At 37.5% G+C, this 26,371-nt stretch overlaps 1 protein-coding gene across 9 annotated transcripts in view; it reads left to right on the top strand.

Moving 5' to 3' along the window:
* SMYD3 (SET and MYND domain containing 3) overlaps positions 1–26,371 on the top strand; it is a 387,717-nt gene that overhangs the window by 293,514 nt on the left and 67,832 nt on the right. For all 9 annotated transcript variants that reach the window (XM_040060406.2, XM_040060408.2, XM_040060407.2 and 6 more), the window contains 3 exons: positions 16,191–16,258; positions 18,658–18,760; positions 25,207–25,317. In XM_040060406.2, coding sequence (XP_039916340.1) covers positions 16,191–16,258; positions 18,658–18,760; positions 25,207–25,317 — 282 coding nt within the window. The remainder of the gene's footprint in view (positions 1–16,190; positions 16,259–18,657; positions 18,761–25,206; positions 25,318–26,371) is intronic.

Below are 26,371 nucleotides of genomic sequence, written 5' to 3'. Positions count from 1 at the left end.
GAGAAAACAGTGTCTGGTCTGCTAAGCTAGATGTTTCTGCACTCCTATATTCATGGCATCTACAGAGTTGCTTTCAACTGTCTTGCAGAAAAACTGAAGAAAAGTCATTGAAAGCAGCATGAATCATTTTTCTTTTACTTGGTGTTGTTATTGAGGCTTATGGACTGATCTAGATGGGAAGACTGGTATTTCCAGTGAGACTATGATTTACATGACAAGAATTGCCTTTTTTTCTTAAAAAGCCTTGTTCTTTTGGCATTATTCACAGAAGGGTATATGCAGTGGGCATACCTGTAAAAGCATATATGAAGGCTTCAGAGAACCAGAAATTTGTTTCAATTACTTTTGAGATAATATGTAAACTTGAGCAAATGGGTCTGTGATCTGAAACCAAAATTTTTCACAGGGATTTAAAAAAGTTACATATGGGTTTAAATTAAGGCTCTCTAGTTGAGGCCTTCTGTGAATACAGAAGGAAATAAGTTGCCATTCATCCCAACCTGTTCCTCCTAAAGCAGAAAATAACATAGATTTCATTGTGCACTTTCAGTGACTTCAAGAAAAACAGTTCATATTGTTTGTCCACTGAAAATGAATAGCAGTGAATGTTTTCCTAGATATATACACTATTTTCCCACGTGCATTATTTTCCTACACATTTATACGTGCCATTTATATGTGTTTTGGTTATCTCTGGAAAAAAAACAAAAACAAAAAACAAACCACATTTTTCTTTCTTAAAATTCATTATAGATAACTTGTATTGGAGCCAGAAACTGCACATGCTTTCAATATATAGACAACAGCATAATTTTGGAAAATACACTATTGATGACAAATTGTTTTTCTCGTGTCACAGCAGACGTTTCACTATTGAGGGCTATTTCCTTGTGAAAGAAGAGGAAGGGATATGAAAGCCTTTTTAATATTTTCACATTTTCTTCTTTCATTGAAAGAAAATAATTTAAATTCTTCCAGAATCTAGTTTTCTTGTCACACCTGTTTTGAAGGCATCTGTTTACTTACTAGTTTTCCACTAAAGCTGCTTTCTGTAGTTTTTTTTGTTTGGAGTCTTCATCCATCACGGAGGGTGGGGGGAGGAACAGAAAATATTTGCTTTCAGTCGAATAATTACGTTTCTGTTGTGGTTATGCCTTAAGTACTGTAATCTTTTCTGTAGCAGTGTTTTGCCATGACCTGGTTCACTGGAGAAAGCAACTCATGTGGATTGGCTCTGTGCACAGTCAGCGCGGGGGGCTCAGGGCAGGGACAGGGCAGAGCCCGCTCGTGGCTGCCGGGCACTGGCAAGAAGCTCTACCACATTTGTGTCCTGACAGCCTCAGGGCTTCCTGGTGACTGTCCTGGCAAGGGCCCTTCCAGGGAGCCCCCTCTCTGGGGCACAAGTGGCTTTGTCAGCTCACCAGGAGACAGGAGGCAGCTCAGACCTCCTTAGACCCCTAGTCAGAAGTGTTTGGGAAGCGTGAATGCTAACAGGGAACACAAAAAAGCACACCAGCTGAGTTGGGTTTAGTATTGAGTTTGGAGCCTGACATCTTCAGTGCTGGGTGTATTTTCTGGGTGCCTTCCTGGCCTGGGAGAGTCACACACATTTGTGGGCACAGACATTTTACCCCACACTTGCTTCTCTTGCCTGTCGGGGCCCAGAAAAGCTGTTCCCCATGGCAGGCGCTGCCTCGCTGTCAGTGCTGTGGGTGTTGAGAGACAACATCACCCTGCCAAGGCAGGCTGCAGTGCACACATGGTGGAGGCCATGCAGCAAGGGACAATGTGGGCTGTGCAGCCTCTCTGTGCTCTGGCATATCACAGAAGAGTTAATGTTGGAAGGGACCTCTGGAGATCACCCAGTCCACCCCCCTGCCAAGGCAGGGTCACCTAGAGGAGGTTGTGCAGGAGCACATCTGGGTGTGTTTTGGATGTGTCCAGAGTGGGAGATTTCAGGGCCTCCCTGAGCACCTTGTTCCAGTGCTCTGACACCCTCAGCATGAAGAACTCCTTCCTCATGTCAAGGTGAAACTTCTTGTGTTTTGGTTAACGTTCCTCTTCATCCTCTCACTGGGTATCACTGAAGACAAGGCCTGGCACCATTCACTTGGCACCCACCTTCAAGATATTTATATGCATCAATGAGATCCCCTCTGACTTCTTCTCTAGACTAAACAGGCCCAGCTCCTTTAGCTGGTCCAGACTTCTCAGCATCTTTGTGGCCCTGCTCTGGATCCTCTCCAGTTGCTGTTTGTCTCGTGCTGTTTGGCTGCTCTTGTCCCCAGTATTTTAGGGGTCTCCCTTCATGGCTTGTGGTTGAGATTTTAAAAGCACTCTGCAGCTTTATAGGTTTTGGCTGCTGAGGAGATATTTTCCCCCCTCCTCTTTGTGTTGCCCCCTCTAGTGTTTTCTGTTTGATGAGTTTGCCATGTAATGGTCATGCAGTAATCTGCGTAAGTGGAGAAAGGCAAGTGCAGGCTGAAACTGTACCAGAGAAGTGCATTGGAGCTACTGCCTGATTTCACAGCATCATGCAGCTGACAGAAGACATGAAATAACACATGGCCCCTTAAGTGGCATAACATGAACAACGCTGTGCCTGCAGCTGTACTACAGCGCTGCCCCATCAACATGTGCCACAGGGAAATGTAAAGCCAGGAATCCTATTTCAGCTGAGGATTTTATGCTTCTGTTATTTTCCAAATAACAGTAAAGGTTTCTTTCTTTCTAACTGTAAACCTTTTGGATACAGTCAAAGACTTCAACAAAATTCCTTTGTATGCTGAACTGCTGATGAGGTGCTTTGTGTCCTTGGTGTTACATTCAACATCTTTATGATTCAGTTCTGCATTTCCATTCTTCACAGGGGTGTTGTAATGCTTAACTAATTAATGTCTACACATTGCTTGACATCCTTGAGCAAATAGAAATAAAAAGCTGCACATCTATATAACAAAAAATAGTATTTCAGGCCTTCTGAACTCTGGTTTCGACCTGTAGTCACAAAACTGAATTGCCAAAGGGAGAAGCAGAAAAGAAGCTTTATGAGAAGCTGCAATGAGGAAAGAATATCCAAAAGCATTACTTTTTTCTTTTCCTCCTCCTGATGAAATGCTCCATTATTTTACTTCCTGAATCTGAGGCAAGAAAAATAACAAAGATAGTTATTCCCATAAAGAGATGATACTGGGAGAAGAAAATAAAATTTTTATTCGCAGCGTAATAACTCTCATTCTGGTCTGGGTGACAATTTCTATGTGGCATAAAAAATAAAGAATCGGTATTTTCTAAGGTTCATTGTTCCATTAATTGCCACTGTATTAGGCCAGGACTTCTTCCATCTTGTCTTTGGGATTGTGATTTACAGTTAGCATCTATGTTGCAATGTAATGTAATAAACTACAATAAGATAAAAGCGTTAATTTTTAAGTCAGCCCACATGTCTGCAAACTTAGCAACTGTCACAATCTTAATATTCAAGTGTGAACTTTTATTATGTAGTTCATGGTTGGCTCATGGAGTTCAAAAATAGCAACAACAAGAATGAAAGGCTTGAGCTGATTTTAAATGAATTTTGACAGATTTATAATCTGCTATCAGGGATTCCAAAAGTAAAGACAAAGGCGGCTTTTGGAGGGTAAATTATTTCTTGAGAATTATTTGCTTGTTGAAATGCAGGGAATGAAGAGGCTCAGATGTTTATTGATTTAGATATGTAGCTTTTTTATTTGTGAATAATTTTGAAATTGATGCTGTCTAAGCTCAGTTATTGTGCGGTTAGTTACTATGGATACTTGGTTTGCAAAATGTGTGGCTTTCCAGCTAACTTCTGCCAAAGACCATATTGTTAAATAACATCTCTTTTTTTAGACAAACACATGAAGTGGCATGAGAGCGTGTTCACAATCGTGCACACAGAGCTCCATATAGAAGTCTGAATAAGTAAATATCAGTGAGCTTTATTTTGCAATTGTCATTTTATATGTCTTGGGATATATGTGTCTGATTTGTATAAATAATGCTTTTTAAATAATGGCTGTTATTTAGAAGTTTAGTCTTTTTTTTCTTTTTTTTTAACTAAAACATCCTTGCTTCTATCTTCCCACATATTGGTAGTGGTGCGGCTCTCCTGGAGCCTGATCAGCTTTCTTGACCTTTGCTGTTGTTATCCAGTCTTAGGGAGGTATTGTGGAACAGATCATCTTTTAGTAATCAAGACGAAGTGTTCTTCACTTGATTTCCTACTTTAACATGTTTCCACTAGTAAGAGACTTCTGCATTCATTTCATTAAGTATTGTCGAGTACTACTCAGTGACATATTTATTAATAAGTAGCATGTAAAAAAGTCACCCTGCACAATTGTAATTATCTTCTTCCCATCTCATGCACAGATCCTGGGATTGGTGCTGGCTCTTCTGCCTTGGGAATCTTCCCAGTGGCCAGATCCTGCATGAAAATCATATGTGTATTCAATAAAAAATAAATATAGGCTTAACATTTTCTTTCTTACAGTGGTGCCACTGAATGAACTTATAATACAACTAGTTATAACTGGAATAGCAATATTCAAGTGAATGGGTGAGCCATTCGTGGGGCTTGGGTTGCAGGGTGACTTACTGAGGTGGGTAAGAAACGGTAGCAGTAACGTGTGAGCCAGTCTTTTGAGGTTACTGAGAAAGCTCAGCTGTAAACAAAACTTCTCTGTAGGTGCTTGCATGAGCAGGGCCTCTTTCTTAAACAAGAGCAAAGCATGGATGTTTGTCTCCATCATCAAATGACTGAAGGGTTTGTACGAAGTTAGGTGGCAATCTGAACCTTTTTACTTGTAAATCAGCAGAAGAGAATAATTATGTGGTCAAGGTGTCAGTACTCATTTGTTCAGTCATTCCTAGGATAAGACAATTGGCAGTGCAATGTCCATGTGATAGAGGCTGACCAGGTGCAAGGTGGTTGGACTCCAGTACTTCTACAGCCCCCTTTCCAAGGCAAGGTATGTGGTGTATGTAGCCCCAGTTGTCCCACTGATATTAACTCCTCAGTTAGAGACAGATTTTTGTGAATTAGTGAGTGTGGCTTGGAAGCAGGGACCTTGAGATCCACAGGCAGGTGAAGCATCAGCTTCAAAGGGTTGAGTTCAGCCTCACATTTATATACAGAAGCAAAAGCTACTGCTGGCCACTGATTGCTGCACTGACACCTTCGTGATCGCCAGCAGGCACTTAAGGTAAGTACTGGGTCTGAGCTGGATCGCTGCTTAGAACTACTGACGGAATTAAGTTGTGCAATAATTTTAAAAACAAAACTCTACCTATATTCTTTTGCAGTCTGCATATTGTAAGACATTTGAGCTGCTGGTGGAGGAAATTAAGCACCATTAACCTTGACTGGTATTTTGCCAGGTTCTCTCCTTCACTCTCTATCCAAAAACTGTTAATAAGTGTCAATTATGAAGCAACTTAGCAGTTTCAAATACATAATCTCATGTAGTTTTGTGCTCTATTTTATTTCTCTTCATGAATTCAGTCATTTTATAGTGTTTGTTACTTTTTCTTCTCCTTCTTGTTGTCTTTGTTAAAAATCATGGACATGTAACTCAAGGTTTGAGGATGTGGTTTGGAGAAACACGTTTAGAAGTCTAAATTTCATCCTAAGGGATAATTTTCACATATTTCAATATCTTACACCATCTGAACAGCAGACTTTCTATGATCCATCAAGTAGTAATAGCTCAAAAGATATTTCAATGTGGGGCTATCACAATGAACATAAAATATCAGAAAGGTAATAACAGTGAAACTTAAGTACTTCATTCATGTCAGAGCTTTGCCAGTGAAAAGGGACACCTGTTTCTGCTTCACTGAGGAGGTGATGTTACTGACTGTCCATTGAAAAACAGTTGGATTCAGTCTGGAAAGAGTGGCTACAAAGCCTAGATCATGATTCAAGCTTTCAAAATTTTTGCATTTTTGCATTTTTATTAGGATTATTAGGATTTATTAGGATTAAAAACAAACAAGCAAACAAAACAAAACACCCCACAGAAACTGGAAAAGAAAAAAACAAACCAAAACCCGGGAAGTATTTGGTATTTGAAAGCTTGATATTTTAGATTCTTGTTATAAGACCTAAAGGTTACAATTTTACAATTTCACGCAGCTGATTTATATTTTAGCTGAATGAATGGCCAAACGTAGCAAAGCATGTAAGATACTGAAAGTACATTTTAATTGTAACATAAACAGGAATCGATGAAACTAATTACTCTTTTCTGTCATAACATGTAAACAAGAGAATTATTTCCACATTGGTGGAAGAAGGAATGACTGTACTTCATTTGTTCTCATATGGATCTCATAACAAACTAACAATGAAAACTTACCTAATGTGATTTTGTAATTTTTGTTTTAAAATCTTATTGTATCATGAAAGATTCCTTAGAGTGAAATGTCTTGGGTTTCTGAATTACTTTGTAGTTTTACCTCATTCTGTTCATGGAAGTATAAAAAATTAAAGGAAAAATTTTCATATGCAGCCAAATCAGATGTGAGACAAGTCACAAATGAAAGGAAAAAGTATTCTTAAATAATCATAACCCAATACTCAGTTGTTAAGATCTTAATTTGTGACAGAACAATGCATTTTGTCATGTAGGTTTTTTGGCATATTCATGTAAAAAACAGTATGAACCTAAGGAGGGGAGTCAGAATCATAAACCATAGGAGAAATGCAGCAGTAGATTTTAATAACCTTGTGCCTTATGGTTCATATTTCTGATCCAATTTTGCCCTTTCTTTAGTTCTGTGATAATTACAGGAGAGCTTTGTGGTGCAAATTTGGAGTTTTCATTTGGAGATGGGGCAAGGAATTTGCTAGGAACCACAAGTGTTGTTGTGACCAAAAATGATTATGTTTTCTGCTGTCACCCTGTATTTTGTCAGGTGTAATAGAAATGCCAGCTGCTTCTCGTTGCTTGCTAAAATCACTGTTTTCTTGGTTTGGGTACATGTAAAGATTGGGTGTGCACAAAAGGGAGGAAAAAAAGCTCAGAGTAAGGAGTATGAAAACTATAAAAATAAGGATTTACTGAGAGTGATTCTGCGTATCAGAAAAAAATAGCTTGAAACAGTAGGAGAGTGATTCAAGGGGTACTTTGTAAATATTTTGTTAGTTTTGTAAATCCATCACAGCCATCTTAGCCATCTTTCTCCCTTGGAACGTACAACACCAAGACCATTGTCATTTTCTCAGTGAATGGAGAGTATTTTGGGACTTTGAGATACAGAGGTCGTGTTCTTAAAGTTTCTGATATCCTGAATCTAGGTTATGACAGCTATTGACTTAAGAATTGTAACATAAAGAAAATTGAATGAAAGCATCAGCTTTGCAGGGTACACACTGGTAATTACTTACCTAGTCTTGCATATATAAGTGAGATGATAAACTTTTCCTGTAAAGAAACTTTGATGCCTGTTCATAGGCAAAAGTGTCATTTTTCCATGGAAAAATGTATTGTTATGGCAGTAAATAGCAATATATCATTTGGGTCCTGGGAAAACACTAGCATTTTTGATAAATGCAAAGTTTCTGTGCTTTTCAAGGTATCTCAAGCTAGGGGGAAAAAATTGAAAAAAAAATAGCATGTTATTTTTAAAAATGTTTGCTCAACTTCCAAGTTTCCCTATTCAGGCTATCTAATGATATCACATCTACTGTCCTGGTTTGAAAAAGAAATTGGATTTTTATTTTACTATTTGATGTTAACATGGAACATTTGTAGTGAAGAGCTTATGTACGGAATTAAGCAAATCAAAGTTTGCAGATTTTAATGTCAGGTGTTGTTTGTGGTTGTTTTTTTGTTTTGGTTTGGTTTTTTTGTTGTTGTTGTTGTTGTTTTTTGTTTTGTTTTGTTTTGTTTTGTTTTCTGAAATATACAGAATTTTAACCACGGGGAATTAGATCACCCAATTTCAGTGCTCAGAGAAATTTTATTTCAAGTTCAATTTATGAACATTCTTCCTACCTGATTGCTATTTTGTGTAACTCATCTGGTGCTGCTGAAGTCACTGCCAATTTACATTAAAATGAGTGCAAGTTTTTTGCTCTTACTCATGTTGCAAGCTTCAAAAAAATCTCATGTGAAGTTTAGGCAAAGATAAATGAACAGGGAGTAGATTATTTTGTTTCAAGCTTATTTGTATAAAAGTATATCCTTTATCAATTAATTGTTGCTAAAAGCATCTTTCTGAGAAGTTGACAGGTTCTGTTCCTGACTGTTAGATTTAGTTCATCTTGTAGAGGTGGGGAAAGCCATGTTCATCACAGAAATGCTCTTAGGAGGTTTCTTTGCTGCTGAGTTTGTGGAAGGGCAAAGGTGAAGGAGCGGGGAGAAAATTCTTTTGCTAACACAAGTATTTCCTGTAGACAGCAATTACATACAGGTCTGTGAACTTTAGTTAGCTACCCACAAGCATTTGAACCGTGAGCTCAATGTAGTGTTTATATAACCTTCCTTTATTTCCAAGATATCTGGTAGAGTCTTTTTAAAATTAAATACTTTTTTTTTCCCCCGTTACAAGTGGAAGATCAAATGATGCAATTATTTGACCATTTTCTCACCAATTTACAGTCTGTATACCCTGAGAGAGTTCATTAAGTAGGAAGAATACATAGGGGTTCAACTTTTCTGTGACTTTTTCTGCAAGCTATGATTCTAGCTGTGCTACTTTGTATCTAGCTGTTTTACAGTGCTTTTCCCAGCTCATTGCTAGATGTTCCTTGACTCAGAGTTCTCTGTTTGAGCTTAATTTGGAGTAAATTGTCATATTTTCTCTGTGGCTCTTACTCAAATGGAGATGTTGCTTAATGCTGCCTCTAATGATTGCGTGTCTTTTTTTACTAAATAGTAATAGTGTATAGTAACAATGCAAAAAATATGTATAATGGCTGTCTAATCTGGTACAATAAGTTTATTGCCTCTGTGATAAGAAGTCATCAAACACTGAAATATTTGGGTTAGAATTTCTCTGACCTATGTTGAACTGCCTAGCAGTTTGGTATGAGGAAAGCATCTGGCTAATGGAAAGAGATGGCATATAGTACTTTATTCCATATATTATTAGCTGAAGGAATGTAAGAGTAGTTCACTAATGTTGTGCTTTTGCTTATGTAATTTTCATACAAGCATCTGTAGCTGGATCTCACCCTGATAATTCATATTAAGTGAGTGGGGTTTTGTTTGGTTGTTTTTGGGGTTTTTTGTGTGGGTTTTTTTGTTTGTTGGTTGGTTTGGTTTGGTTTGTTTTTTGGGGTTTTTTTGGGGGGGGGGGGGTTTGTGGTTTTTTGTTCGTTTTTTGGGGAGGGTTGTGGATTTTTTTTGGTTTGGGAGGGGGTGGGTTTTTGGTTTTTTTTTTAAATGTACCATTACAAAGCATTTAAACATCTATCTGTAACAAAATAGGCAAGACAAACACAAAGTCAGTTAATGACTCCTGGATGTCCATGAGGTTTGATCCCATTCATAAACAAGCAGTGTGTTTTCAATAAGTGGGCATGCAGTGGCTGTTGAAATCAAGTTAATAACTCTGCCCCATTTCACAGGAGTGATGTTACCAGTAGGAAAATGAGGATGAGGAGAAGGATGTCATGCTCCTACTCCAGTCCAATTAATAATGCCAAATGCTCCAAGCATACTGTAATGTGATCCATTAGTGACTTTGCAGCTCCCACTCTGCAGTTCTGCTCCAGAAATAGATGCATTTCAGTTCTGTTCCAAAAAGCAGGAATAATAATATTTACAGAGCTGGGTAAAAGGTAAAATTTCACCAGGGGAACCTTGGTGACTTACTGACTGTTGTCAGACGAAAACTTGTGAAAAGGTGGCACAAAACTTTTTATGGGAGTCCTACAAAAATTCAGGATATTTTGTTTTATAGTAACAGTATAGTTTTGCATGTTTCAAGCTTTAGCTTTTCAAGTCCAGGTTCATAACTACATGTTGCACATGCATTAAAAAAAAAAAAAAAAAAAAAAAAAAAAAAAAAAAAAAAAAAAAAAGGCGCTCATAGCAAATGTAACATTTGTCCTAATAATGATGGCTTTGAAATTCTTAATAATCAAATATATTTAGCTGCATAGCTAAATATTTTTTTTTGAATGATTGGAGAGGTATGTGTGGGATTAAGGAGAGAGGAGGTAATTTGCCATGACCTATTTTCATTCCATTTCAATCAAAATTGCACCACTTAGCTGAGTACTATAAAGGGATGCCTGAAGCACCCTTGCACTAAATGATCTGTTAATGTCAGGCCAGATTTCTGGTCTCGTGTCTTGTAGGTGGTGACAGCCTATCTGCAAGGGATACCTGTATTCTGCACACTCATCAGAAAACTTTGTGCTAGGATAGCAAAAAAGGCTTGAAAAATTGTTAGTTGATGTGAAGAAAGATGTCCAAAGGCTTAAGATGGAGAACTAAGAAAGCAATTGGAAACGGGTATCTTTGTTGTAACCAGCTCTGAAGTAATGGTAGTCTTGAATTCAGCCAAAATGTTAATGCTTTGGCACAAGAGATGAACAGGAAGTCTTTGAAGTAAAATTAAATACTTGTGAATTCAGTCAAGGTGTGAAACAAATTCTTCAAATTTCATGGTTTTGCAGCATACTTTGCCTTCTGAGCAAATAACATAAACAGTTAACTACTTGCACCCTTTACTTAGTCTGAAAAAATATATTAGAAAACTTTCCCTAAGTTCTTCTAATATATTTTTATTTCTGTCTGGAAACACTGGACAGTACTCGGGCCCGTGGTGTGATTCTTGGGGATGGTGCTGTGCAGGGCCAAGAGTTGGAGTCAGTGGTCCTTGTGGGTTGCTTCCAGCTCAGCTTATTCTGTGATTCTGTCAAAACACTGAAGAAGCTTCTTTTTTCCTCTACCCCTATTTCCTCCTTTCTGATACATCTTTCATCTCATTTTGTTTCTGTGGCTGCCATGGAAGCCAGTAAGTGTGTCCTGAGTAGAATGCAATGTAGAATTGGATTCTAAGTTCCTGATGCAGTAAAGACATGTAAGCATGTATATATAAGGCTCGAAGGTCTAATTTTCAAATGTGCCTCATTACAGGGCTCCTTTCAGCGCAGTGTTGAGGTACCAGATGCCTTCCCACTGTGGACAGAGCAGAGATTTCAGAGGGAGATGTTCTGTCTGAGTGGAAAGCCTGGATGTCCTGGGCTTTGGGCACAAGCAGTTGAATGAAGTACACCCGAAACAGGGGCTTGACAGGTTTGTCACTGCTGTGGCATACTGTGCATTAAAGTTTAGCACTGTTGCTCTAGTGCTTTGTGTGCCAAATGGAGTCATTAGCAGATTTGAGATCTATCAACCGTCTGTGCCTGTTATCTGTTCCTTCTCGAGAGGGAAAGAGCTATTGGTGCAGAGCTGTAGTGGGATGTGGTGGTTCTGGAAGGTCTCTGGAGTGTGCCTTGGTCATTTGAGGCAATGTGCCCCTCACATAGCATTTACTGCCCACCCCTTCCTCCTGGAAAAATGTTTGAGTCTCTTGAGAAACTTATTAAGATGAGAACTCATTGCAGTATCTTTTGTTAAATAGTTGGCCATGACCAGCGATACCCAGGCAACTTTGGTGGGAATGAGAAACTTAATAAGCCATGAAATGGCTTTTTTTAATGTATATTTTTAAATTTATGTTACATTAGGTTAATAAATTAAGGAGGAAAATGAGTTGTTATGGCCTTCTTCCTGGTGGTGGATTAGAACACACCAGCTGTAACACACCATTTACAGAGATGGCTGGAGTTACTGTATATCAGAGCTGAAAATTATATTGACCCTATCAGTGCAGTATACCTTTTGGAGGTCCTTGGGAGGGTTTCTTACATGTGTTGTAAGAGCTGCCTCACTGTGTTGCAGTCGCAGGAACACGTGGAGACAAAATGATTGATTATTAGCCTCGGTGTTTGTAATTTGATCAGTGCAGCAAGTGCTAGCCAATAATGATTTGCTTTCTTTCCCTTACACCCTTATTGATGTGTTTCATTGTCTGAGTATCTGAAGTTCCAAATCTGGAATGTCCTGCCATCCAGTCTAACTCTGCTTTATTTAACCCAAAGGCAAATCCTCAGCATAAAGCTGTGGGAATGAGAGCTGAACTGAGAGCAAATTCCACTTGTTAAGTTGCAAAACTGAAGCCGCCATACTCTATCAAATGCAAACACTGAAATAAATCATGACTATCCACTAGCCCGTGAGTCTGGCACTGACAGAGATTGCTCAGACAGTAGCTTTCAACATCTTGAAAACAGTGACCTCTTTACAGGGTAAATTTACAGAGTTTTTATTAGTCACTCAAAGATGAAATCAGATTTAACAGGTTTTAATTATTTTTATTTGGTGATAAGATATGCCTGAGAGTACTGGCCAGTCAGTAATATTGCTTTACTCATTGTGTGTTTACCAGTCAAGGAGAGATTATGTCTTCTGCTTGTCTTACCTTACTGGGTACAGGGTACTTCTCTAAAATATGTGCCGCCTCAAACAAACAAATATTTTTATTTAATTCAGTCAGTTTATATAATATTGTTGGTTGTTTCAAATTTCAAAATCCTTTTAAATAAAATTGCAGGATTTATTGCCATGGAGCCAACTCAAACACTCTGAAGTGATTCTGTAAACTGCTAGTTTATAGACTAGAGCTCTGTGGCCAAATAGGCTATGATGATAAACCTTGACAGCTCTACAGTATTTGAAGTTCTGCATTTTGGAGACTTGAAAAGTTTGCGACTCCACCCTGATAGTTTGCCCTTGGTTCTCATGCCGGGAGATGTGGTTTTTTCAGAAATTTTAGAAATATCAAGAAATTTGTCTTTGCACTTTGAAGTTCTGAAATATGTGGCAATTTTCTTTATTTGTGGGTATAACAAACTCTGTAAGTACTTGGTTCTGTTTCTCTGTGTGGATATGCTGTCTTAGTGCTTTGTAGCTGGATAGCGGAATTTTTAAAGGATTCAGAAGGGACAAGCACAAATTAAATTACTGAGATAAATGATTCTGCCAGAGTTAAGATGACAAGGGGGATACCTTTGTATGGAAGAACGCCATTAATGAAGCACTCAGCTGCTGAGAATTGTTTGTTTTTCTTATTTTTAAATTTGTGGTCACGTAGAATCAGAACCTGGTTGTAGTATAAGGGATAAGGTGGTTCAGTTAAGGCAGAAAAAAAGATAGCACAAAATAATCATGAAGCTTGAAAGAAATGCTGTGATGCATGAGAAAATGTTTGTTTTGCTTTGGTTTTATGTGTTTGGGACTTTTTTCGTCTAGAAACAGAGTTACTTAATTTCCAGTCCCAGCAGGCTTTGATCTGTAAACAATTGCCTCAGGAACAAGCAGCATAATCATTCTCTCCTGCAGAAATGTTGGTTACTCCAGATTTGCCTGTTATTTGAGCTACATCTGTGAATTTTGGGAAGCTGGGAAAACTGAAAGAAAAAAATTTCTTTAGGTGTTCTCTAAAAAAAGGGCATCTTGATTTTGTTTCTTGGGAGTTGTGGTCTAAAACACCAACTCTAGTTTTGAAATCTCATAGCTCCCCTTGATAGAACAGCTCTTTCACTCAGACTTAAAGCATCTTAAAAGTTTATGTAAATAGAAATGTAGAGGTGATCTGGTAGATTTTTGAAGAAACTGTAAAAATCTAAAAGAGAACAAAAAAGCAGCCATATAGCGACAGACATTTGTATCATAACTGTCTATGAAGGATTGTCGTTACATCACTGTGAATGTGAGATCTTCCTCCTCTCTCCGTCGTAATCTCAGCACCTCTTTCTCCCCACTTGCTGAGCACAGAAAGCGGCCATGAATAAGGTTACTATCCGTGGTACACATTATATGTGTATCACTGTTGCTTTTTTCCATTCCTGAGTTTAGAAGTGGGGAAGGATTGTCTTCTCAGAGGTTAAACAAACCTCAGAGTACCCGACACTTCCTATTCCTCTGGCAGGATTGTGCACTGAATCATATACCTCAGAATTCATGGGGCCAGTTACGCTTCTGCCTGTATTTGTGTATTAAATACCTTTTTATATTTGGCCTTGTATACTTTGGATTCCCAGTATTACATTTGAAACTGTAAATAATTGGAAACTAGATGGCCTTTTGCTGCCTCACTGGATATTGAGATGCGCCTGTATACTGTGAAAATATCTAAGAGAAGTTAAAAAGTGACTCACAGTAAGCTACTATTAAAAATGGCTTTTCATGTCTGAATCTCAGCATATTCATTCATCTCAAATTTTTCTTTGCATATATCCTCGTATAAAAAAACTGATGCAAGTTTCAAAAATGAAGAAATAAAACTATTGTGACTTCTGTGTGTAAAGCTTTTCACATAATATAATAAATAACTTTAATAAAAAATGATGAAACAGTCTCTATAACCCTATGGTGATCAAAATTCAGTATTATTATTATAAATATGTTATGGTAATAATAAGAGATTTGCAAGAAAGAGGAGTTCATTTGTTTCTAGGAGATGCTTGACCTCTGCTACTTTATGATCTGCTGGAGAGAGCTAAGGCTCACAAAAGCTGGCTTTCTTTCTGTTTTACCTGGAAGGCATTATTTTTTCAATAAATACCAAAATCAAGTCAATATTTTTAGAACCAGGATAATTGCCACTTGAAATGGACTAATCTTTGCTCAGAAGTTGTCTGACACTTTATACCCAATGTCAGCAGGAAAGAAATAATTAAGATGTATGATTTTGGTAATTGATAGGGAACATTTGAATGGGTTACATAAATAATAGACTAATCAAAGTATTGTTTAATCGTTTGCAAAAACACATGCCCTACTGCATGTGCATTTATTTAAATTAATGTTGCTGTCAGAATTTATGAGAAATTTTGAAAGAGGATTTCATTTTCACCTTATGGTTAATGCTCTCATAAATAATAATTTGTCAATTTATAGGATAAGTTATACTATTAATTCAATTTTTTCATAGAGCATACATCTTTAAAACATAGGTGTGCATTTACTGTTCTGGACAATTACTCAGTGGATAAAACTGCAACTTTCAAATCTCATTTCCATGTCTGCCAAATCCTACTCTTAACTCATTTTCTGTTCTAATGAGAATTAATGATATTAATAATCCAATGCTATGCTGAAGAGACCCGGGACTTTTCTTGTATATGCAGTATCATGAAGTATTTTTCTAAAGAAGATATTAATACCTCATTGATAACTGACCAACATATATAAAAAATAAATGTAAAAAAAACCAAAACCAGCTCTTCCCCAAAAATCAAATACTTAAAAAATATATTCACAATTGAGTTCTGGTTTTCATTTAAGCACGTGAAAGTTGTACTTGTTAATAATTTACTAAGTGTTCATATATGTTGAACGCCAAAAAAGCTCAGTCTGATAGTTTGGAATAGGACTAAATCTGCTTACAGTAATCTTCCATTCTTCCCCATCCTTTTCCGAAACCACTTTAATTTTGTATGATTGTATGAAGGAAGAATACGTTTACAGTCTGAATATTTGAAATTAAAGAAAATATTATATTTCTCTTGGATGGCAATTTGAACATGCTTTGTTGTCAAATCTTCTACATGCAAACCAAAATACCCATAACGTGAAAGATACATATTGCAGAGCCTTTGCATTTATGTGCCCATAGCAGGTTGCCACAACATAGGCTGCTATTTACTTTAAAACAGTCCCATATATATTCTTTGTGTTCCGCTGCTACTCGTTAAAAGGCTCTGTGACAGCCTGGCAACAGTAGAGTCCCCACATGGAAACAGCCACTCTTTCCGTCAGTAGTCACTGTCATCTCTTAGGTTGTTTCTGGGCTGTGCTTCTCAGGTGCTGTGTAGGGTGGCTTTTTTTTCTTCTCTGGACAGGAAAGCAGGGCCCCTGCATGCGTTTAACCCCACGTTTTTTCAGGATACTAATATTTCTGCTTTTAATTGACAGCAGTTTTACAGGGGAGTGCGTCCCAGATGTGATTGCTCTAAAATGAAAGAGCACCAGTGTTGGGCTTGAATGTTTCCCATCTAATTACCATTTGCCCCTTCATTTTATTTTGGAAGGTTTTCTTCACTTAAGTATGGGGTTTCCAAATGATTCTGGTAATCCTGGACTTTTCCTTTGTTTTTACAGGTGACCTGTAACTGTTTCACCATCAGTAATGGCGAGATGCAGGATGTTGGTGTTGGCCTGTATCCCAGGTACTGTGGACACTGTTTCATTCACAGGCAAAATCTATGCCAGTTTTTTCTCCTTTTTTCCAAGGTAGCTGTAAGGACCATCAAAGCAGCAGGTAACACGTCTAAATGAGAACTGGGAAATGAAAATAAATTAAAGGAGAGTAAAAAAAAAGATCTAGTTGAAAATATTCTTAATAGTCCTGATTACAGCATTTTAAAAGTTTGAATAGTTTACATCTTTATATTTTATTTTTATGGAGGTGATAGTCTTTTCTTACTAAGAATAAATGCTGACATCATGCATCTGCAACTGGGACTATTTGAGGGAAACCTGTTCAGTGATGCTTTAGAACACTAAAGCTATTTTGCAGCTGAGAGTCTTCAGAATTAGTAATTGAAAGAAAAAGATTGATATATTTATAAGTAAATTACCATAACAAAGAACCCTAATGAGATAGATATTAATATTTGAATTTCTTGTTATTGTTTCTTATTTGTATTAGGTAAGAAATATGTACCAATGAAGGCTTTACCTTTATAGAATAAATAGCCTGTAATCATAAATACGGAAAACTAGTATGTCATTTGAAAGTATTTTTTCCCATCTAATTTTTTTGTTAATGCATGGTTGAATTATGTTTGTCGGCACCTTAGTAGACCTGTCACTGTTTCTTCTCCTTCTAATGTCATATGTAAAATTTGACTAAGGACGCTTAATATCTTGAGGTCTGCCTTGTAGTAAAGATGAGGAAAAGGTGATTAGGAGGACATGGGAATTAGTGTCATGAAAAGTGCAAGACAGTAATTTGATTTCATAATGGAATGAAAACAATACTTGAGAAAAATGAAATATTGTTTTGGAGCACTATTATTTGGGAAATGTGTGGTTTGGGTTGAAAAAAAGCTCTTAATTGTGAAGAAAGTACCTGTCTATGTTCAATAATAACGCACTGCCAAGGGATGTGAGAGACTCTTTCCCAGGCCACTTCAGAGTAGTTTGAGTTTTCTTATAGCAAAAAAGATGGGAAAATTGAGAACTTAAAATCTGTGGTTTACAAGTCTTGGGCAAATGTCCTTCCAGATGATTTCATATGCTTCCAGAGGAAATTGTCGTCAAACCTACTAGCATGTCCATGAGATGAAATTTAATTAAAAGTTCTTTATTAAGCCTTATGAAGGGGTTGTATATTGTTGTATGGCTTGATAACTTCAGCATCGCAATATATTTTAAAGTAAGTAAAATCCTATGGTCCTGCTGTGCATCTCATTGCAAGAAGCTTTGAGAGTGTGCCCAATGATCTCACAATAAGTGTAATGGATACTCTCCCAGTGAGTTCTTGAGAAGATTAACCACAGATATTTTATTAGGCCAGAAGGGATACCAAAATAGTCAGGTCTCTGTTGATACCTCCTTTAAAAGTCAAAAAATCAAATAAACATGGTTTGGTGCAGGGCTCTGACCCTCGGCAACATCCTCTATTTTACCAACAACAGTTGGGATTTTGAGTTTCTGAATCAGACAAGGGCAAGGAGGGAATAGAAATGCAGCCAAGAGCTGGATAAGCCAAAAATTATTTTTCCAGGCTGATAATGCCAGAATTATTCTTTTGATGGATCATTCTCATAGGGAAAGAACCATCAACCCCACTTCTGCTAATGCAGAAATGTTTGCCTGGCAAAGTCAGTTGTTTCTCAGCTAAGGAAACTCGTGATTCAAAAGTATATGCCAAATATTGCTAGCAGCCTCTTTCAGAGAGAGGGAAGGGTGTGTTGGTGAAGTGTTTGTATCTCTTGGGGGTGCCAGCAGCTCCCTAATGAGCTGTGCTGCCCCAGCTGTCACAGGCCATGAGAACAGAGACAGTGGCCATGTTTCTTCTTTCAACTCTATACGCTGACTTATTTGGCTTTGGGACGTAGTATTTTCCATTTTCTTCTGATAGGAAATACAGGTTGATTGTTGGCCCCTTTGAGCTGTGCTTGCAATGACAATCAGGTAATCTACACGGTTAGTGCCCTGAAACTGAGCAGAAGCAGCAGAAATATAATTCGGTCCCTCCTGCTCTGAACTGTCCAGGTTACCTTCTTCCCCACTTGCCCTGTCTCCTGAATCAGGGCTCTCGGAGAGGCCATTGCCTTCCTCCTGCCCTGAATACACAAAAGGCAGAACCACACGTAGAGATCCTGGCATGGCTCCTATTACCAATGAGTATAAATCTTCTACACGTTAATTTTCCTCCCCTAACCAAGGGCAGCTGATTTAACAGGGAATTTATTTGTTTCGTGCCTTAATTGCTTGATACTTCAGATGTAATCGTGTTAGCTACTTTCAAGTGATTAAAGGGAAATGGAGTGGAGACTGCTCTGTTAAATTTTTGTTTGGTTTTTTTTTTCCTTCTTTCCACCTCTACCCCCTCTCGCAGCATGTCTTTGCTGAACCACAGCTGTGACCCAAACTGCGTGATCGTTTTTGAAGGATACCAGCTTTTACTTCACTCTGTCCGAGAGATCCAGATTGGTGAAGAGGTAATTAACCTGTCCTCCCTTCCATCACAGACACCTGCAGCAATGACATCTCCCTAAATAAATTCCAGACTGCTAGGCCACCAGCTTAATATTTTGATGATATATTGATGCCACTTCCTAGCACATAGCTATCAGGGGGAAAATGATAAATAGAATCATCTCTTCACACTGCCTGAGCCCCATAATCATTACTTCTCATAAATCACTAGCAGTCTTGATAAATTCCTGTTCTTCCTTTCCTCCTCTAGGCACTTCATTTTGTTTGTATTTGAGTGTCTTTGCCTTGACGGGAACACTTACAATATTTCTGAGTGGAATGCAGTGTTCCCTAAGTTGTTGCAACAATAACATTTGTCAGGCGGCAACCATGCAGTTGTAGTAAACAGTGAAAGCAGCAAAACAAGGTTTGCTTTCTTGTCTGTTTCACTAGGAAAGATTTCAAAATACCCTTTTCAAGAGATTTCTAATTTGATCTAAGATATTCTCTGCTTTATTTCTATAACAGGACTTGTATTAATTTGAAAATAAACATTTGTGGCTAGAAATCAAAATAAATGTGTTTTTCAGCAATGCAGCCATGAATTTGCTTAATAAGACCTGAAAAGAAATGTGTGCATATATGTAACTTCCGATGCACCAATGGCCTACAAAGTCCTAGCTGCTGGTCATTTCAAAATGATAACCTCATGTAAATATGGTTCACACCTGTTCATAAAACTCTGGGAATATGAAGATCATGCATATTTAGAATTAGACATGGTATGTTTTTACCTCCCTATGACATTTCTTCTTTTTTAATGTATTCTTCCTCAGAAGTAGTAGGGCATCAAAGTAAGTAAATGGTAGAAAAAAAATTTAGGCCATCAAAATAAGTAAGTGGTAGAATATTTTTTCAGCAAAACATTATTGAGAACCAGCAGAAATTGTTTTGCATACTTATCTTTTTGCCAAGGGAAATCTTGAAGGATGCAATATATGTTTGTGGAGCTATTAACTGTAGACATCTTTCAGTCCAGCATTCTTGTTTAAGTTGTATTATAGATGCCTTCCTTCAATTTATCCATAAAACATAACTTCCCTCTTGGCTTCCCAGTTCACTAAGATGGGTTGTTATTTTAAAATACAGTGGATTTTAATGTCTTACCAGGAAGAAAATGGGCTTAAGAGACAAAGTAAAGCTGCAAAGTCAGTTTCTTTAGATCTGTTACAGGAAGAGGAAGGGAAATAAAACTTTCGTGAGGGTATCTACAAGTCAGCAGTTCAATATTATTGTCAGTACCTGTTTATTCCTACCACTTTTCATTTTTTTGTTCTGCATAATGGCTTCAGTTCAATTTTCCACACTGCCTCACTGCTTGCCTGCAGCGGGGTGAGCCCAGTTTTAGTAACAGCCAGGTATTGAATTTACAAACATATGTACGTGAAACCGTATCATCTGTTGTGACCTGAGTTTTAGCTTGCATTACTGATGTCATGATCTGAGCTAATGGGAGAGAAGATACTTGTTAAGGAGGAAACTGATTGGGTTTGCTGAATAAGTTGGGTGCTCTGAGGTGGTAAGATGAAAATTATTTCAAGTCATGAAGCAACAAGAAAATTTTAATCACTAGAAATTTTCTCTTATCCTGTTCAAACTTACACTAGATGCAGACAGAATGAGATCCTCTATAAAATAATGAGTAGAAAATAAGATTTATCAGAAAAAAGAAGCTAGAGTAGCAAGTAAGCTCAGATTACTTGCTAGAGGACTAGTGTAGAAGAGGGCTATGGCTTTTCCATCAATACAGGAACGTATTTTTGCACATTTGTAGTGCCTTCTTTTGGAGCGCCCTACCACACTTTACTCATGCTAAGGAATTGTTGTCCACCTATAATTGCAGGGAAAACAGAGACATGAGGAGCTGAAATGACTGGCTGTTGTGGTCATCTCAGCATTCTGAACTCTGCTTCCAGCATCTCAGAACTAATTATAACAACTTTTTGCTCTTCAAGATAATTACAGAACTACAGAATTTAGAGTTTAGAGTTGGAAAGGACCTCAGAGATCATCTTGTCCCATGCTGTGGGCAGAGACACCTTTCACTAGACGAAGTTGTTCAGAGCTCCATCCAACCCAGCCTTGAACTCTACTGGGGGTGGAGCCTCCACAACCTCTCAATGCTGGTCATTACAGTTTTTGTAACTTCAGGTGATGTTAATTTGACAGCATACAAAATTTCCTTTACTTGAAGTTCTTTGCAAAAATGAAATCTAAGTGTTGCAAAAAAAGGTGAGATACAGGAAAGGATTATAAAAAAGCAAAAATTATTCATCTAGAGATCACGAGAGCTCCTTTACTGATAAGGTAGCCTGTCAGCTAGTCTTGTCAGAAAGACAAGCAGCCTACTCTGAAGAGGTCTTCATCATTTCCCTACCCTTAAGTAACCACTTCAAACAGCATCAAGATCTGCGTTACAATTTCAATTGACTTTTTGTTAGTTGCTGAGTCTACCTAGTGTTTTGCAGGCAGACATGAGATGATTTTGCCTCCTCTCCAATCAAATTGTATGGCTTAAAATCAATTAGTCTTGCTGGGAGACAGAATGGATTAGCTGAGTTGCAGTTCTGCTCCAAAATGGGCGCTTTGCTTCTCACCAGCTTCAAAATTCAGTTAGAGAAAATTTGCATCTTTCAGAATATCACGTAACTGACTTTACCTTACAGAGAAACTTTTTTTTTTTTTTGAATTAATAATGAAAACAAATAACGATTTCAGATGATGGGCAAATAAATCTATTTTCATGATAAACTTCACCCAAGTTATATGTTTCTGTTACTGTAATTCTGTGAGAAATCTTGTATCTGTGTATGCTTGACACATTACATTTTGTCCAATTGAAGTTTTTAGATACAAATTTTTCCTTGAATTAGAAAACATTTTGATCTTAAATGCCAAAACAGAAAGAATGCAGGCTGTTAAACCCTTCTACAAGTCTGTCACCGGAACAGGTTGTACAAAACCCTCCCTTAAGATTGAGACCCATGATTGCAAAACTAATAAGATACCATTTTTTCTCCCTGCTGTTTGCATTGAAATACTTGATTTTAAAATTTCTTTCCAGAAATTCTGTGGCTTGTGTTCTGTTAAAAAAAAAAAAAAAAAATCCCAATAAAAAAACCAAGAAAACCCCAAATAAATTAAGTCCACTGCATTGTGGAAGTACTGGAAAAAATCGGGTCCACCTCAGCTGGCAGCTGAGGAACATGAGAAACTAACCACCATATCCATGATTAAAGAATTTCTGTGTCAGGCAAGAAGCAGGGCTCAGACAGTGATATATTTCTAAGGAGAAAGTCTTAAGAGTCAATAAGTCTCATGGCTGTTAAATAATTCCTTGCCTTCATAAATGTTTTTTAATATATATTCTCCAGTTCAGGGGGGAAAAGATTTACTGCATTCTTTATAAACGATGCAATAAAGAGGCAAGCTTTGGTCAGTTGAAGTAATGTTTTAATTAGTAGCATACATCCCACATGCAAATACCATTAAGACAACCTTTGATAAATGAGCATATTTCCTAAATATGTACCAGTTAAATGAGCTTTGCATCTGATGAAGTGATCCAAAATTAAAGCAAGGGTAGGAAAGAGACTTAAATACAGAAATTTTGTGTTTAAACAATTAAATGATTGGTATAGACTCAGTCACTGTTAGGTTGATTGTATTTCTAGATATTCTAATTACAGTTTTCCACTCAGTCTGCCATTTTTTCACTTAAGGATTTCTGCTGGCAGGGCTGGGAATTTGAACATGGGCAAGAGAGACCCTAAGCTGTTAAAATGCTAAAAGGAGAGATCAATGTGATCTTCCCCTCCTTCTGTCCAGTCATATGTTTTAATCCAGAGCATGTTGTTATGTGGCTGCTCATATCCACAACTGTTTGGTTACCTCTGAAAAAGAAATTTTGAAATTTTGACATCTTTTTTTAAACGTCTTCCTACCCCCAACGTTTCTGCAATATATATGGAAGAAAAGCCAAAAATATAAAGAGTGAAAGGGATGAAGCCTGTAGGGATAGGTAAGGTATATTTGATGTTGGCTCTATGTTTATATTAGTCAGTATTATAACTGAACCCTGCCCAATGGGGGTTTCAATAGTAATGACAGGGTTTAAACCGTTGTCTTAAATATTTTGGCAAAAAGAGACTAATCTCACATAAATTATTTTTCCCAGAAGATTCCTGCTGTCTTGCACTGTGTCTGAACTTGATTAAATCCCTTTTACTGCTGGATGCCACCTGAACCGAAATCCCAGACATGAGTCAAAACCAGAGATGTTTGTGCAGAGGGCAAGAGACAGGGAACAGCCAGTGTGTAGAACGATTTTGACAGAAAACACTTGTGAGTTGCAAGGAGACATGAAGATCACGAGGCTTTTGATGGGAGAGGGAAATTTGGTTTGGAATGTCTGAAGGATGAGGTTAGAACTGCATTTTGGATGGAAAATGTTTTGTGGGAAGGAAGGGAGACAGATCTTTCTTACCACACCAAGGAGGATGTGGATTAGGACCAGCTGGGGAAAGAAGTGAGGACAAAGTTGTTGGGGTCACTGAAGATGTTTGAGAAATCAGAGTAGGGCAACAAGGACTGTTAACTTGGGAAAGCAAGTGAACACAGCGGGGAAAGGTGTAAGACAAGGCTGAAGGACAGATCTGAGACTGGCACAAGGATGAAATCATCCCATTGTACCAAAAGTGGGTATGTAAGGAGCTAGAATTTATGGCTATAAAACAGGCTTAGATAATCAGGTGTTGAGAGTAAGACAGGAAAATGATACTCATGTTGAGGGGTAGAGAAGAGAAAGAATAAGAGGGACATTTGAGATAATGGGGCAGAAGAGGCAGAACCTGGAAGAAAGAGGTGGAAGATGAATAAGCAGCACAATTTCCATCCATTCACTGCAGAAAGATCAGAGGGAAGCCTATGGCTCCCACGTAAAATATTAGCACAGACTGTTCTGCTTTAAGCCAGTTGTAGTGAAACTGGCTCAGACATGCACAAGCTGGGACAGAGCAACATTTTATAGAATTCTAAACCTAACAAAGTTCTCACACTTTCTAACTTTTGATTAATTGTGGAATTTTAATTTGTCTCTTCCATTAATTACATGATTAATCTTCAATTATGGGACCGTATTTATTTTAAATGCTTGACTTTGGCATCTCAGTAGACTTCTTTCAACCCAGTCCTTCTTCAATATGTAATCAAATTACACTGTAGTAATAAGTGAAAAAAAAATACAGGCATTGTTTTAGTTGCTTGTTAATAGCTCATTCAATTAGAATGCTCACTAATTTGCAAAATGCATGTTCTGACAATGGATTTCACGGTCATTACTAAAATTGGTCAGGTTTTCCTGTAATTTCTTTGAATGGACTCTCATGATTTAACTGAAAACCATGTGAAAATTCTCCCAATTAGTTGAAGTGTCTAGGCTCAGGATGAAATAATGTGACCTGATTTTTTTCAGCTCTGACCTCTCTGGAGTGTTTCAAAGTGTGTTGGGCGTATAGTGTAATCACTCAATAGTGTGTGTGACTGTATGCTGGTCTGAACTGAGCTTTTTTTTTGTTATATTCCTTATCATTAGCTTGTGCCTTTGCAACGCTTTAAACATTTCAAGAACTCTACAAATGGTTAGTCCTGTTAAATTCTTTCTGGCAGGCATCAAAGTGAACAAACTACAGACTTCTCTGTAGTTCATCGGAATCCACTCTGTACCATGTGAGAATTTAAACACAGCGCAAGTGTAGGGCACAAATTTTCTTTCATCATTTTAATAAATCTTCTTGTCAATAGTTTGAACAACCTAAACTGCAATGCTTTTGTGCTTCCTTGGTCACACAGGAAACATGACAGACATACTGAAAATGGGTATGGCATAAGAGGAAAAGTCCTTGGGCCCAAACATATATTTGCAAGAAAGTAGGGGCTTCCCTGAGAAAAAAAAAAAAAAAAAATTGGAGATAGTTGGATATTACATTACAGTAGTGGTAAATACACATTTAAGCTCTAGAGCTAGACAGAAAATGAAGTTTCATGCACAAGGAATTCTGTTACAGCAAAGAAACTCCGCATAAAGTCTTTTCTTACTCTCCTTTCTTCTTTTATTTTTCTTCCAAATTAGGATTAAAAATTGAAATAGTGATAATTTTGGGTGGAATTCATAATTTCAAACACTGTTGATCTTGAAATGTGAAAAAGTGTTCTTCCATGAAAATTATTTTTCCCTTTTTTCACCTTCTGTAAAAGTAGTCAACTTCTTCTAGAAAACAATCTGTTAGCATTTTATTTTGTGCTGGGAAAAGTGTTATATCCAAAAAATGTTGCCTCTGCTAGTACAGAATATGGATTTTTTGTAATATATATTAATTCTTTTTTTTTTTTTTTAATGTACTGCATACAGCTCACCATCAGCTACATTGAATCACTGATGCCTACCAGGGAACGCCAAAAGCAGCTGGTGCGCCAGTATTGCTTTGAATGTGACTGTCTTCTCTGCCAGAATCAAGAGAAGGTAGGTTGAGAGAATAAATTTCTTGCCAGTGAAACAGAATTTTCCAAGGCCCGTCAGCAGCTTTCCTTCCTTATTGTAATGCTTATCTTTTGCTACTAATTGAATGGCCAGAATAGGGGAGAAAATTGCCTCTACCTTCATTGCGGTTTTTGTTGTCATGAAAGACAACTCTGAATGAAAGAAAAGCAGGAAATGTTGGTATTTTTCTATTCAAAAGAACGATCTTGGGACTTCAACTGAAGCCAGTTGTTTGATACTACAGGAAGGTTGTGCTTATCCTCAAAATAATGTTGAATTAATTTTGCCAAACACCTGCATCAGTAATTTTCAAGAGCTACTAAGCTTGTTCAGCAGCTATTAGAGAGAATGGTGAACATCCTTGGGTGACCTTGTAGTTTTTATGCTCACTTACATCACAAGTTCTTGGAGTAGCAGTTCAGTGGTTGTAGTAGATAAACTCTTGTTCAGTGTGATCTCTTACTAGGATTCAGCCTAGCCTGATTTGATTATATTCTGTTTTGCTTCTTATTTATACAACCTTGGCACAATAATTTTGTTTCAGAGCCTGATGAGAGATTAAATCAAATAGGCAAAATGAGGCTGGCTTCATAGCAGTTTATGCACTTAGTCTCTTTTGTTATATGTACAGTAGTTCTTTTTTTCACAAATGCCTGTTTGGAGTGAGTCAGCTGCCATAGCTAAATGTGTTCCTGCAAGATTAGAAATAGTAAGAGAGGTATTGATGAAAATGTGATTCCAAGAAACTTAATATGATTCATGAAATAATTGCACAGAAAAGGGAGGAAAAAAATCAACCCACAGAAAAAGAAACCCCCAAAGTTTAAACTGTGACATATGCTTTGGTTCATCAGTAGGCAGTTCAAAAAAGAGAAGACAGAAAATTTCAGGCTTATGACATAATACTAAATTACTTCCTGTCTGTGTTGCCATTCTGTGGCTGATAAAAACTGCTGTAATTCTACTCAGAGGCAGTGAAGCGAGGACCTCTTTTTGTCTTTCTTTTAGAGATGGTCACTCAAGTGCCATGAAATCT

The sequence above is a fragment of the Hirundo rustica genome, chromosome 3 (genome assembly GCF_015227805.2).
Source record: "Hirundo rustica isolate bHirRus1 chromosome 3, bHirRus1.pri.v3, whole genome shotgun sequence".
Classification (NCBI taxonomy): domain Eukaryota; kingdom Metazoa; phylum Chordata; class Aves; order Passeriformes; family Hirundinidae; genus Hirundo; species Hirundo rustica.
This window is presented reverse-complemented; position numbering and strand designations above follow the sequence as displayed.